The 15,473-nt window shown below is 38.9% G+C and overlaps 1 protein-coding gene across 3 annotated transcripts; it reads left to right on the top strand.

The window, feature by feature from the left end:
- The first annotated feature begins 565 nt into the window (after nucleotides 1-565).
- On the top strand, nucleotides 566-15,052 carry p4ha2 (procollagen-proline, 2-oxoglutarate 4-dioxygenase (proline 4-hydroxylase), alpha polypeptide 2). Of its 3 annotated transcripts, XM_058086071.2 has the most exons (16): nucleotides 566-721; nucleotides 3,121-3,223; nucleotides 4,048-4,144; nucleotides 5,058-5,209; nucleotides 6,022-6,159; nucleotides 6,373-6,612; nucleotides 7,014-7,213; nucleotides 8,380-8,556; nucleotides 8,629-8,699; nucleotides 8,928-9,027; nucleotides 9,227-9,280; nucleotides 9,771-9,830; nucleotides 9,890-9,955; nucleotides 10,571-10,639; nucleotides 11,787-11,883; nucleotides 14,393-15,052. In XM_058086071.2, the coding sequence occupies exons 2-16, from the start codon at nucleotides 3,139-3,141 to the stop codon at nucleotides 14,461-14,463; spliced, it is 1,677 nt and encodes a 558-aa protein (XP_057942054.1). In that variant the 5' UTR covers nucleotides 566-721; nucleotides 3,121-3,138; the 3' UTR covers nucleotides 14,464-15,052. The 3 variants fall into 3 exon arrangements, with proteins under 3 accessions (XP_057942054.1, XP_057942056.1, XP_057942057.1); XM_058086073.2 differs by lacking the exon at nucleotides 9,771-9,830; XM_058086074.2 differs by lacking the exon at nucleotides 9,890-9,955.
- The last annotated feature ends 421 nt before the right edge of the window (nucleotides 15,053-15,473 follow it).

Raw genomic sequence — 15,473 nt, 5'->3', positions numbered from 1 at the left:
AAAAAAGTTGTTAATTTTTAAAGACGTAATATTATGAATAAATTTGTATTTTTTATTGTCCAAGTGACAATTTTTTTAGATATCTTAATATACAGTACTGATATTGGCCTTGGATGCAAGTATGTGATGCAACGCCTTTATGAATGAATGTACAACAATACATTCATCTTATTGCAGACTTTACACACGAAACATGCTAGACAGTGGATGTGAAAGAAGAAAAAAGAAAGAAGTCTTTGAAAAAATACAAATGGTTTCAATTAAGGTCATGTAAAATGTTTCATCGTGAACAATCCATGGTAACACACATACACAGTAAACGTGACCGACTGTATGGGACCATTTTACCGTAATCCCTATAGTAGAATGAACTAGCGTTTTAGACTGTAAGGTATGTGGGGAATTAAAGAAAATATCTATTAGAATTAAGCAGTCATACAGCAACAACAACACCGAACTAGTGACAAGAAGCACGTTCGATGCATCACAAAATACCATCGTAGCTCAGACGTTGAAATGTACGAGGAGACTTAAATGCAACACAGACAAATCCCGACAAAGATGTCGTTGCGCTGCTATTATGTGTAGTAGTGCGTCTTCCAGGAGGTTCTGTACGTGGCAGCGACACCCTCTTTCACCCCTTCTCCGTCCTCTTCACCCTGGACGCAAACTATTCATATTGCACAGCGTGACACCACTTTTCTACCCCCAGGCGGCGAAGGTAAGACCATGTAGGGTATTATCTGCAAATGGCGACAGTAGCCGCTCTTGGCATTTATTGCACTGACAGAAAGGCTATTCTCGTGTCTCTCGAACATGCTGGCATGAGTACCTATAGCTGGGTCCAAACTCATCGGCTTACAAGCCTGGGAACGGGAGTTCGGCACATGTGTTCCAGATGGGCGAACAACACTGACTTAAATGTATCTTTATCTTTATACACCTGCGTGTTTATATCCGACATGTTGATTCGCTTCACACGCTGAAAACGGTGTTGTAATGTTTAGCGCATTGGAAAGGTGCTAAAGTTGAACGACATTACATCACAACAACATACGTTGTTTTAGTTTTTCACAGTAATACATTTTAAATATAAGAACGCAAATGTATGTTCTGTCACCAACAATTACCTTTTTTAAAAAAATAAATCAAAAAACTGTCGCTTTGGGCTGTCTACAAACTACTATGTGGTGACGTAACGAGGGGCGGGGCTTATAGAGCTTCAAGCTAATTTCATTAATAATAACGTGAATATTTTAATATGCTCACAGTGGGACTTGTTACTCGAAAAAATACAAATAAAAAGGTTTCTCAATGCCTCTAATAAATACATCTCAATAAATTAGAAAATTGTGCAAAGATTATTTATTGTAATGCACTTGTAGATATGGTTTGATGTATGTGATATTGTGCATACATTTTTTTAAACCACTGTTTAGTCAGAAATTTGAATTTAAAGGTAAAACAACACAAATTAGACTGAGAAAGACGGCATTTGATTGTCACCTGTTGCTAATAAAGTCATCCAGAGCAATGGTAGTACAGAACTGTACAGATGAGATACATTTTTGGACAATGTGTTGGTCAAAATATTAAAATGATGTTAATAAAGTTAACAAAATAACTTATCTGTAACATCTGAACACATATGAGGACTATTGTTGCTCGGAATATTATGTGAATGAGTGACTGTTGAAAACCTACTACCAATAGGAACAAGATTCCGCATCCAAATGTCAAATTGGCCAATAGGGTGATCATAAATTCACCCAAAAGAAGTCGTCACAGATGTTCCCACAGGATGTGGATATTATGAGAGTTGGGATAGTTTTATTAATGATCACCCATAGTGTTTACTAACCACTAAAAGCAGTTTGGCGTGCTTTAAAGTGTGTGTGGGTGTTCATCTCCACATGAATGCATGGTATGACATATTTATGTAAGCACAGGGTCACCATAGGGGCAGAGGACTCCTAATATACAAGACTCCTAAGTTTGTATATTGTAACTTAAAAAAGATTTTCCTTTACAAACCAAGCACAGAATAGTCAGTATGAACTTAGTTTAAACACTTTGTCTAAATGTAGCAAACATTAAAATAGGGTAAAGAAACAATGACACCTTGTTTCACTTAACTTTACTTATTTTATTCTGTGATATCCAGCAGAATAAAGTACAATCCCTTCGAGTAAAACACCCTCCCTACTCCCAAAAACAACACATTGGATCCAGACTGGGATCACAGAGTCCAGTTACATGTGATCATTTTGGAGAGTGATGATAGTTTGAATTCCACACTATCAAGAAGAAAAAAAAACACATGCAGAGAGATTAAAATCACATTAAAAACCCAAGCAACAGTGACAACAAAACCACCTTTAATAGCACATTTCCAAGAATACAGCTGCTTGGTATTCCTCCTGCAACCTCATAAATCCAACCCTGTTCTTACATGTGTCATAAAGGCCACTTTGGGGTCAGGATCCAAAATCCTGCAGACTTCTTTGCAGGAATGTGAGTTGGTTCTTTCAGTGTTTGAGAAAGGCAAACGCACAATATGAGAGGAGTTAATGCATGAATTGCGAGTATAGACCTCTTGAGTGAAATTCATCAAGCATACTAAAGTACTTGCAATAATGCACTTTGTTTGGGCAAGTTTTGGTGACTTTTTCTGGTGTTTTAATCTTTACATTTTGGTCTGACACAGGTTAAAATAAGACGTGTGAAGATCTGGATTTGATAAACCAATGTAGTACTTTTGTAGGTGCTAAAAAATATACATTTTTGAAACAGTGGTGGTGCATTCTAGCAGCACTGGTGCTGGTTAAGCTTACATTGCCCAGGCAAGTCAGTGCAATGTGTGTACACAGGCAACCACAACGCACCATGCATGAATAACCAATGCTTAATCTTTTTGGAAAACACGTGCCACACTTTTTGGAAACGGCTCAAAATGCACCAGGCCTACTGCAGTCACACAGCAGCTTGTAGCTCGTCTATAAATGAGAGGCAAAACATCTCCAGAATAGTCCAGTTGTGATCAACGAAATGCCCTGAGAGTACAAAGTATTGTTCAACATTTTTAATTCAGTATATAATGTGATTATGATGTCTTTGTAGGCTTTTGAATGAGACAAAATGAAGAAGTTCCTGTGTCTTTTCTCCTGGGCTCTCCTATGCTGCTGCTGCTGGATAACCCAAGCAGAGATCTTCACCTCCATAGGTAGGCTCCTTTATTTGTAAATAAAAGGTAACACTGACACTAATAATGTCACCCTGCAGGATTTTGTGACGAAACCGACCCATATTTGACATAAAAAAAACACAACAATTATCATTGAAATATCATTGTGTCCTATCATCAATGTCACATTTAAGCTACAAAATGGTACTCAAGTGCAGTGTACCTGTGTGAGGCATACCATATTAACTACAAATCATAGAGCGCCACCACAACTCCTGGTCTCAAAAGAACTACACACAGCAAAATCAGACTCTTGGGGGACTAGTAAAGTACTGTCGATTGTCGAAAAATGTGCTCTGCACTTGAGTTTAATATGTAAAAAAAGCATATTTTGTTCAATTAGTTAAAAATCCTGTACTTTTGGGGACTAAGGTTACAAAAACACTGGAACCATTGATGACATCACTTTTATGATTATTTATAATTGTTGAAAAAAATAAGCCTCAACATCTTTTGTTGAAATTACGTATATTAGACTGCAAGAATGACAAAAAAGACAGCAAGTAATGACAGAGTAATGTATTTCTACTTGACTGGTCAGCTCCATTACCAAGATTCTTACATGCAGAAAGCAAAGCGGGTTATTATTCTTCTTCCCTTGTCACCCCTGTAAATTTATCATGGTTGAAAAATCCCATGGAATTGTCCACTACTCTGCTCCAGCACAAGTGTTCTGCACAATGACTGGATGCCTGCTTGTTTATGACGCATGCAAACATGGCCTCAAAAGCTTATGGTCACTGCACTTTGTTTTGAGATCCCAACCGATCCTTAAAGATGTCCATCTTTTTGTGTGCCTGCAGGACAAATGACAGACCTCCTGTACACAGAGAAGGAACTGGTCCATTCCCTGAGAGAGTACATCAAGGCAGAGGAGTCCAAGCTGGCTGAGATCAAAAGGTACACCATTCCTTAATACTTTTGTCGTGGCAAATCAAAGATGACAATCATGATGAGTTGGTACTGGCAGGTCAGGACGTGATATTGGAATCCAGCTCCCTTTTGCTGCCACATTTTTGTGTTGTGAAAACAAGACAAATCACTAAAATAACATGAAAAAAAAACACATAGAGTATGTTGACTCTAATGCATTAAAAGTAATATGTCAAGAACTGGCACATACAATATACAGGTGTCCATCGTCGTCACTTTCTCAGTCAAAAATGAATTAATTAATCATTGCTGTTTTGTGGTTGACTATTATTACTCAAAAAATATTAAAACAAGTCATATGTAGGATGCTACACTAGTCACTAGGTGTCAGTAATGATCCAATTAATGAGACTTTATCTTACATGATATTACCATAATTTGCACTGCATGCAGAGTGAATAAAAAGTTGTCCTCCCATTCCGTGTGGAAGTGGTACATTCTTTGTGCAATGTGGTGTAAACAAAGCTAGTAGTCGTGCAGCAGTGTACATTATTTTACATAGTATATGTGTATGCCACTGTGATTGGCTGGCGACCAGTCCAGGGTGTACCCCGCCTCTCGCCCGAAGACAGCTGGGATAGGCTCCACCACCCCCCGCGACCCTCGTGATGAAAAAGCGGTAGAAAATGAATGAATGAATGAATGAATGTGTATGCCAGATGCACGTCAAACTGGCTGCCCTGTACAAATGTATTTTAAACTTCTCATCATGTCATCCATCTTTGTTAGCTTCTCTTCTCTTCATCAGCGACTACTTATTTTATATGCATACTTTCTTTCAGGCAGGACTCACTTTTTGACTGGTGTGAAAACCACAACAGCCACAAAAAATGTTTTTATTATTATTCCTATCAATAATAAGCTATTGCTCTGGTTTAAGCTGGGCCAAGAAGCTGGACGACCAGACCAGAGTGTCCACGTCCGACCCAGAGGGTTACCTGGCTCACCCGGTGAACGCCTACAAGTTCATGAAGAGACTCAACACAGAGTGGTCACAGCTGGAGAGCCTGGTGCTGCAAAACCCTTCAGATGGTAAGAAAATAATTACTCATGGAGCAAGATTTTCTTGCTTGTCATCTGTACGTGTGTGCTTTGTTTCCTACTACTCTGACCAAATCGTTGATGACATTAGCACGACACAGGATGCGTCTGTTCTCTCTGAGTCCTCCAAAATCAACCTGTTTTTGCCAACATGTGCAGCATGAATGGTGAGCAATATGCATCAAATCCAGAGCCAATTGGAGGATGAGCAATCGTCTCCCCAGATGAATGAGAGGACCAAAAGCTGTAATGTTTGAGTTGCAGCTGTTGCTCATCTCACCGTTAGCCCATGTTTGGTGTGTGTGTGTGTGTGTGCGTGCGTGGCTGTGTTTACACGGCATCTGTGTCTGTACAAGCCAGATAAGCAAAACTCAAGTGTGTATTTTGGGTCTAAATCTCTATGTGGCCAATATCAGTCCAAGAAGGCAAAAAAAGGAAAGTAATGGGTAAACCTCAAAAACAGATTTGTTGAAGAGGATTAATAGGTGCATTTTGGGCAAATTAAACTGTAGCAATGTAGTGATTCATGAAATGAATACAGTGAAGCCTCTTCCTCTTGTCTCAAAGTCAGTTGACATTGGAGATAGAGTCTGGCCACATCAAATATTGGGAGTAGGGATCAGTATAGGGTATACACACATGCTTCATTTACACTACATATTCTATAATGTCAAGTTGCTGACTGCAAAATATGACTTCTGCTTTAGATGCTTGCTCTTCTGGAGTCCCACAAGAATTATCTTTTGCTGACGTCTTGCTTATGGCAATGAATGAATTGAGACGTTTTCTCTTGCTTTATCCAGGGTTCATTTCAAATATGACAGCACACAGACAGTACTTCCCTGATAATGAGGATGAGACTGGTGCAGCCAAGGCACTGATGCGTCTGCAGGACACATACCGACTTGATTCAGAGGCTTTTTCCAAAGGAAAGCTGCCTGGTAAGTTAAACAATAGTTGGAGGTTTAAAATAGCAGTAAAGAGATTCATTCATTTATTTTCGATGCCGCTAAAATATGCATGTTAGGTTACTTGGTGACTCTACCCCCGCCGCCCCCATTTTAGTGATTTTATTCACTTATTATTCCTTTCAAGGCTCAGGTGTTCAGGAGAAATCAGGGAGTCTCATGCTATCATGTGATCTGTTGCTTCAGGTATGCACTCCAATGCCATGCTGTCGGTGGACGACTGTTTCGATATGGGCAAGACAGCTTATAACGATGCAGACTATTACCACGCAGTGCTGTGGTTGCAGCAGTCTTTGAAACAGCTGGACGCTGGCGAGGAAGTAGTGGTTTCCAAGGCAGACATTTTGGACTACCTCAGCTATTCCGTTTACCAAATGGGAGACCTGCCTCGTGCCATTGAGCTGACACGCCGGCTGGTGGCCATCGGTAAGAGTTCAAAGGTTATAATGTAAACTAATTGTCTACATGAACATTGCATACGTACATGGCGTAGATCTATAACATTACCTTAAGCATCTATTTTAGAGGAGCTGGTGTATTTAGCTTCCCCTTTTGCATCCTGCAATCGTTTAGTGTGGGGCACTCCCTCTACTTTCACTGTAATTATATTTTGGGCAGTGCAAAGCCACAGGGTGTGCCCTATCCTTTGTACACTTTGTGGTTTCAATGTATTAATTTAGTCCCATTGTCAAGCTGTGGTGGCAGCTGCTGAAACATTTAGAGGCAAAATATGCATTTTTTTTAGGTGGCTATCAATAGATAGTATGTAAGCAAATTGATACATTCAACTGCTGTGATTGGAGCCCTAAACTTACTTGTACTGACAGATCCCAGCCACCAGAGGGCAGGAGGAAACCTGCGATACTTTGAGAGGTTGCTGATCAAACAGCAGAACGAGGAGGAAAAGAAGCCCGCCCAGCCTGCTTCAGAGGAGCCCATCCAGCTGGGAACTTACACCAGACCTAAAGACCACCTGCCTGAGAGAGAAATCTATGAGGCTCTCTGCAGGGGGGAGGGCATCAAAATGGTGAGGCATAAAAATACATGCAGCTTTCTTTTTTTCTATCATGGGGGGGGGGGGGGGGGGGGTTCCATTCCAAGAGCAGCAAAAAGGACAAACAAATCTAAAAATAAATTATAAAAATTAGAATGTAAGCATTTACATGTTGAAAATGTCATGAGACTGTCCCCTTCCACATTAAAGGACCTGCTTCTCTTGGAGGAAGTAATAGTGATGCTGTTCTATGTCGTTTTCCATAGATAACATGTTTTTAATGGAATAGACACCCTTTACCAAGTAATTGCTGGGGTTATCGTTCACTTGAGTAAATAAACGCCACACCCTAAAACACACCCTTTTTATTACATTTCATCCCACCACATACTGTCTATACAGCAAACATTCATTCATTCATTTTCTACCGCTTATCGTCACAAGCATCGCGGGGGGTGCTAGAGCCTATCCCAGCTGTCTTCGGGCGAGAGGCGGGGTACACCCTGGACTGGTCGCCAGCCAATCACAGGGCAGATATAGACAAACAACCATTCACACTCACATTCATACCTATGGACAATTTGGAGTCGCCAATTAACCTAGCATGTTTTTGGAATGTGGGAGGAAACTGGAGTACCCGGAGAAAACCCACGCATGCACGGTGAGAACATGCAAACTCCACACGGAGATGGCCGAGGGTGGAATTGAACTCGGGTCTCCTTGCTGTGAGGCCTGCGCGGGAACCGCTCTTCCGGCGTGCAGCCTGTTTACATTATCATATTTGTCAAAATTAGGTTGTTTTAGAAGACTGTTCACGTCTCATCGGAGCAGGCGTCATCAGTTCATGCTCAAAGAGTTGGTGGGACACACACTAGAGCTGTCGTATTTAGTCTGACTATCTAATTCTATGTCCAGAATGGCAAAATGTTGTGGCAACCTGGATAAAAGGCGGGTATGAAAGAGGTGCAAGGTCGTGTGTGTGTGAGTGGAAAAAAAACACCACCCTAACCCATGTCCTGTCAAATCTGCGTCTCCATTATATACAACATCTCCATACGGCACACAGCGGTCAACCAAATATAGCATGCTGCAATAAACCCCAAAACAAACCAGATGAACTAAACCAAAAAATGGCTTTTAGATATGCTGAATTAATCACAGAATCATACATATTAATTGTTTTTTTTTGTTTTTATCAGACTGAAGCAAAGCGCAGTCGTTTGTTCTGCCGCTACCATGATGGCAGGAGGAACCCCCGTTTGCTGCTTAAGCCCATGAAGGAGGAGGACGAGTGGGACAGTCCACATATTGTACGCTACCTGGAGGCTCTCTCAGACTATGAAATCGAGAAGATTAAAGAACTGGCCAAACCCCGGGTGAGGCATGGAAACTAAATTGTGTTGCATATGTCATGAAACATGTATGCTGACATCCTCTCTTTTGTTAAGCTTGCCAGAGCAACTGTCCGTGACCCCAAAACAGGAGTGTTGACCACAGCGAACTACAGAGTATCAAAAAGGTGACTAATGAAGTCATGCACAACTCTTTGCTGTCACCTACTGCACGATACAAGTGGGGAATTCAAACACAAGGGCAAATCATTTCCATTTTCTGACTGCTTATGTTGAAAGTCTCAAAATGGATTTCCTTTAAGTTAACCCACAAATCCTCATAATAGAAATGGCCAGTGCTTGAATGCATGATTGCTAAATGCGCTATGTGCTTTTATATGTCTGCATTATACTAGTGCATGGTTAGAAGAAGAGGATGGCCCGGTCATTCCCAGAGTCAATCAGAGAATACAAGACATCACAGGCCTAACTGTTGACACAGCAGAGTTACTCCAGGTAACGTGCAAATACATGGAAATAGTATCTATTTTCATGTGATCCACTCTTGGGGATGCGAGTTTTGATGACTTAGCCTGTTCCTCGGAGAGTTCGATCCTCGAGAGTATGATTCTGTGCATTATTTCGAACTGTTACTAACTGCAAAATCATTTTTTGTGTGTTTGTTGTGATATATCCTTTTTCAATGACTGACCAGGTTGCTAACTATGGAGTTGGAGGACAATACGAGCCACATTTTGACTTTTCAAGGGTGAGTTCATATCGAAAGGCATTGTGTGTGTGTGTGTGTGTGTGTGTGTGTGTGTGTGTGTGTGTGTGTGTGTGCACGCGCATGATGCTGAAATTGAATGTTGTAAGTGGATGTTTGTGCTTTCTGTTGTGTGTGTGTGTGTGTGTGTATCTGGCATCATGATGTTCATATTATCTGGCTATGTGTACTTTGTGCATCTGTGCAGCTGTTTGTCTGGCTCCACAAAGATGTATGTTTTTATAATATGTACTGTAATATCATTGCAAGTCATACAATGAAAACGTCATGATGAATCTGATGTTGATCCAGTTTAACATTGCGTTATGTTACTGTATATGCATTAGTCCTGACACAAGCGATTTCATTTAATCTCTAGGAGTTATAGTTTTCGTTTTGAGAAATGATCTTTCAGTGTAGTCGCTGCACTTTGCGGCGGGCTCCTATACTGCAAGTCATGGTGATAAGTTAAAGTTATAAACATCTGTTGCAGCGTCCTTTTGACAGCAACCTCAAGGTCGATGGAAATAGACTTGCTACCTTCCTAAATTACGTAAGTACGGGTTTGACAGTCTTCATTGTGTATTTTACTTTTGAATTTTATCTTTGTAGAAAGATGAGCCTGATGCTTTCAAAAGATTAGGCACTGGAAATCGTGTGGCCACTTTTTTGAACTATGTAAGTACGTACATCCGGTCGCCGTTGATTGAGGGGGAAAGTTATGGCGGTTTGGTCCCCCGAAATCTACGCTCCATCTGTCTTTGGCTTCACGGGCCAAACTCTGCTTCAATCTTGGACTTGAATTGATTGACTTTGATAGAATTGATACGGATAACTAAATCATGTGTAAGTCTTTTCAGACGTCAAATTGTCAAGGAGTACACCATCCCCATCCTGTCAATCACTTCCTGTACTTATTGTGACGAGTTTGTCGGCCACCTCCCTTTTTAACATGCTGATAAACATACAGTAGTATTTTATTCCAATATGATTGATTGGGGTTCACTTCACTGTTCGCCATGGTGCATGATGTGCTTTGTTGCCGTTATTGAGGTACATCATCACAACGCATCTTTTCGTAATTAGTGAGCCACTTCAGCAATACAATGAATGCATCCCACATCTTTAAAATAATATCCAATTCTAATGACCTAATAAGAATTTGGCTAAGATGACAGAAATTAAATTTAAGCGCCACAAAGCAAATATACTGCATTGTTATTAACATTACTATTGTATAAAACATGCATTGAAGAATGTGGGTGGGTGTTTTTTTGTTTGTTTTTTTTCTAGATGAGTGATGTGGAGGCAGGAGGCGCCACGGTCTTCCCTGACTTTGGAGCTGTAATCCGGCCCAAAAAGGTAATAATATCCAAATAACTTTCTTAAATTTGTGCAAGTGTGTGTATAAGAGGGTGGCAGTAAAGCCTTTAGGAAAATTATGAACAAAATGGAATGCACTGTAAATGTAATAACATTTAAAGTACATTTAAAATATGCCCATAGTGCTTTGAAATGACAACTAATACATGCTGTATTTATTTAAATTTTTTAATCTTTTATTCTATTATTAATTGTATTTATTATAATTTTATTCATTATTTATTATAAATTAATAAAAAAATTCAATGTAAATATACAAAATATATGTATTGAATTTATATTTTTTTGTAGAGTTGTATTTCTTAGTACTATTTTCATTTTATTGATTTTATTTATAGTCTATTTATAAACTAAAATCTCACTTGTTGTTAGGCAGAGTCAGTCGCAGCGTCAGTCAGAATCAGAATGCCCTACAATGCAATTGCAGCAACTCTATTTGCAATACAAAATATATAAGAATATACGAAGGTACCAGATTCAAAGAATCATAACAGAAGCTATAAAGGGAATAATTGCTCCCTGTAAATCACAGCCACTAGGCTATTTGGGAAACAAGGGTTCAGAAAAGGAGGTCACACAGACACTCAGAGAATTACTGCAAAACAGCATTATATGGACTATACTTATAGAAGTCTATTTACTTGGTCAGCATCATTAATTCATTCCAGAAGGTCCGACTCCAAAACAGAACTGAATCGTTTTTTTCCCATAACATATAATGTACATTCTATTACTTTGTTCCAGAAAGCCAAACATCTTAACACAAAACACGTTTTACAATTATACGTAGTTTTACACAGAGCAAACAATTCAAACTACATACAAATAATGAATGACAGGGATAAATGCACATTTAAGGTTACTTTTTTTAGTATTTTACAGTATGCTTAATTGATTCGTAGTCAGAGATTTGGACCTTATTATCATAAATTTGTTTGCAGATGTGCATGTAATTTCAGCGGGTAGGCTGTGAATTCCTGTAGAGCACCCAGACATGATCATACTGCAAATAAGTCGCTCTCACCTTCCTCATGCTATGCAGTAATCTAAGATCTGGGTATGATTTACAGTATTATTTTTGTCAGAATGTTCTTGTCATGTTTGCACTGGTCTCATTGCCTCGTAGGGGACAGCGGTGTTTTGGTATAACCTTTTCAAAAGTGGAGAAGGCGATTACAGGACCAGACACGCAGCCTGTCCTGTCTTAGTGGGAAGCAAATGGGGTGAGTAAAGATGTCCTAGCATGACTTCTAAAAGAATGTTACCAATTTAATAAAAAGTGTGTGATTGCTTTGTGAATATGAACAGGCAGTACAATGTTGAAAGTGTAACATAATGTGTTCTGTGATACTGGTTGACTGAATGAATTGGAGTTGGAATTTTAGAACAAGTCTTCCCATGGGCAATACAGTAACGTGAAGTAATTCTAGGAAAGACATTAAATCTTTTGAGGATGGTGATTCGACAGCATGAATACAGCACAGGTATGCCCTAGGCTGGCCTTAATAAAAGGTCAGCCTAAAGTGTCGGTAATCATGCTGTATAATCAGCATCTTGATATGACATGTCTGTGAGCTGGCTACATTATCTCTGCAATGTGTACATATCGTAAAGTTTGACACCGTTGAGTTGAGCTCATGAAAAATGGGACATAAAAATTATATATTCTATACACATAATATACTGTAAATTTATTAGGGTTGTAAATCTCTTTGTGATGATTCTATACTCATCTACTACACACATGTGTTATAATAGGATTAAAAATGATATATATGTCAACATTAATCATATATTTTATAATAAAGAGGCCATTTTTTTCTTACAGCACTTTCAAATGTGTTAAAATCATATCATATATCATATATAAAAGTTAATGCAATGCGATTGAAATGGGTGCGATCACGCTGACATCAATTGACTCCACATTTTACAGTACATTTTTCATTCTCACAGTAATAAGGGACAAAGTGCGTCTCTTGTCAACATGCTTTTAACTGGTCACACAATTAAGCTTGAGACTTGAGGTCTGCCTTATCATAAACCCGCACATCAGTTTATACTCTTACTCAGCAGGGCAGTAGGTCGGTTGGCCCTGCCAACATGGTGTCCCTTATTTATTTTTTTTTTGCAAAAATTGGCAATTGGCAGTTAATTTGCCCATTTTATTTAATTATTGAATAATTTTCTGTTGCTGACAAACTTGTACTCCACACAGTAATACAGTGACAATGAGAGGAAATCAGAATATTTACTTTGCAAGTCGATTTTAGCGAGTGCCCCTAAAGTTTCTGCTTGCAGTGCCTCTGTCTTCCTAGTGGGAAAAAAAGTTAGCCTGGAGCTTGGAAAGGTTTCTTGGCTCTCAGCCACAAAACATTAAAATACTGTCTCATGTGCCTTGTGGTATGTTTTCCTGTCCACTTGCGCATGGTACTGTGCAATGAAAGGTTTATGTGCAGACCACTATTTGGCATGTTATTAGTCATTCTATAATGTTTCGACACTAATGATGCTTATACTGCATATGGCATGTCACGCCATTCATAACATTCAACTTAATTTCCACCATAATAGTGGCCAAGTACAATACATGCCAACCAAATGAATACTACTCATAGAATATTATAAATCCTCAGGCATAATTCTCTTTAAATTCCTTCATGTAAGCTTTGAATGTGCAGGAGGCCTGAATTGAGGATACAGTAAAAACTCCAAGACAAGAATTACACCGCAAAAAACAGCAAAAATGAGAAACATTTAGCAGGAAGGCACAGAGTAAAGACCAGAAGCTGAAATGTTCATACTAATCACCAATAATAACCCAAAGCTTTGTCTTTGAATGTAGTAGTAGTGCCCTGCATCCTTGGACAATTCTTTGTCGACCAATCATTGTACAGCATTGTTTGCATTAGATACCATAACAGAAGGCTAAATAATATACATTCAGGTTTCTCTACTGGTCTCATGTATTTCATGTGTGCACTATTAAAGGGGGCCTCTTGTGCTAAAAGTTGATTGTATTGCACCTAACAAGATCCAAAATATAAACATTGTCAAACAGGGTAAGCCCCAATAAAATGTGACTGACTTTCAAGTTTGTGCACTCAGAGGAGTCAAAGGCCCTAAATTGGATCTAGTGCGTTCTTGTCATTCGGAATTACCGGTACAAAGAGCTGTAAATTGTCTACATCATCAGCATGGAAATGGACTGCAGATGATTGGTTCTTATGGTAGCATGTAACGAGTGGGGGAAAAAAAGAGAGGCCCAAGGATTGAACTTTGGGGCATGCCAGATGAGAGGGGAGCTTAGATTATGGCGGCGTGAGTTTGAGAGTTTTTGTTTTTGTTGACTGCTGTCATCACCAATATATTTATTATTTATTATTGATACTCTTTGGATGGGCCGTTACACAGCTTAAGAATTGCAAGAATTTGTATGGATGGATTTTGAGTTGTGCTGAGCAACCAGACTCGTTTCTATATGGTAGTACCACTTATAGTTCTATGGTTATCATCACACCTTTTGCCCCGAGTGGCATCAGAAAAAGCAAAAAAGTGTTAGTCACTAAAAGGTAAATCTTGTGAGTTTTGTTTGACTCTTGTGCTGTACTGCGTTTTGTCCACCAATTTTGGTTGGACTTCAGATTGTACCAACTGGTGCGTTGTGGGGAATTGCTGTGCAAAAAAAAAAAGTTTTTCATTACCACGTTACTATTTGTCTTGTTTTTCCAGTGTCAAACAAGTGGATTCATGAGCGAGGACAGGAATTCAGGAGACCCTGTGGCCTAACAGAAGTGGATTAAACCTTCACTCTTTCAACGCACAAACACAGTAGTTCCCATACACATTCCAGGTATGCTCAACAAAAGAATATAAACGCAACACTTTTGTTTTTGATCCAATTTTTCATGAGATGAAATCAAAGATGTTAAACATCTTCTATGTACACAACACATTCATAATTCATACACCTCACAGAAGGTAGGCTGATTACATGTGGTCACAATAAAAGTCCACGACAAAATGTGCATTTTAGCTGTTAAAAACCAAAGTGTTGTGTTGATATATATTTGTTGAGTGTTTATTATTCTGATCATCTTGTCAAGGTCTAGTTGGTAATTGTGAGCCAGACCGTTATTTTAAACTGCAGTGTTGAGCTTGTGGTTGACATTTCTTTAGCAAGCCCATCAGGACTGCCTGTGGATATGTAACAAGAAAAAGGAAAATGGGCTCAAATGTTACTTGGATGTTACAACATGACAGGAATGTCATCTTTTTAGCCATGGATACTTTATTTATACAGTGTTTAAATTATTACATGACATTCTGTGCTTTTTCTACCAGATCCATCAAAAGAAAGTCAATAAATAGTCTTTTATTTTGAAAACAGCACACCACTTTTTGCCTGAGTTTATAACCTTTCTCGTTTCAACATGCACCTGAATGTTTGGCTAATGTGTCATGTAATAATGTATCTTTTGAGAACAGCCTTTGACAGATGATTTACGGGTTATTCAACTTATAGCCTTTATTTCCGTTCATTTATGTACTGGCAAAAAAACAATAATAGAACGGACATGAATGCAGGATTTGAAAGTCACGTGGTATGCTATTTATTTGGAGGAGGGGTGTTGTGTATCGCTAAAGTAAAAAAACAACAACAAAAGTCCAAGTGAAATAACCTACAATTTTTTAAGGCATTTTAGTGTGAAGAAATACAAAATAAGAAAAATACACAGCCACACTTTTTTTGTGGAAATATACAATTTCAAAATGATTACAGCAATATATTGCATGCACCAAAAATACATAA

This window comes from Doryrhamphus excisus, linkage group LG21 (genome assembly GCF_037039965.1).
Source record: "Doryrhamphus excisus strain RoL-2023G ecotype Guam linkage group LG21, RoL_Dexc_Guam_v1.1, whole genome shotgun sequence".
Classification (NCBI taxonomy): domain Eukaryota; kingdom Metazoa; phylum Chordata; class Actinopteri; order Syngnathiformes; family Syngnathidae; genus Doryrhamphus; species Doryrhamphus excisus.
This window is presented reverse-complemented; position numbering and strand designations above follow the sequence as displayed.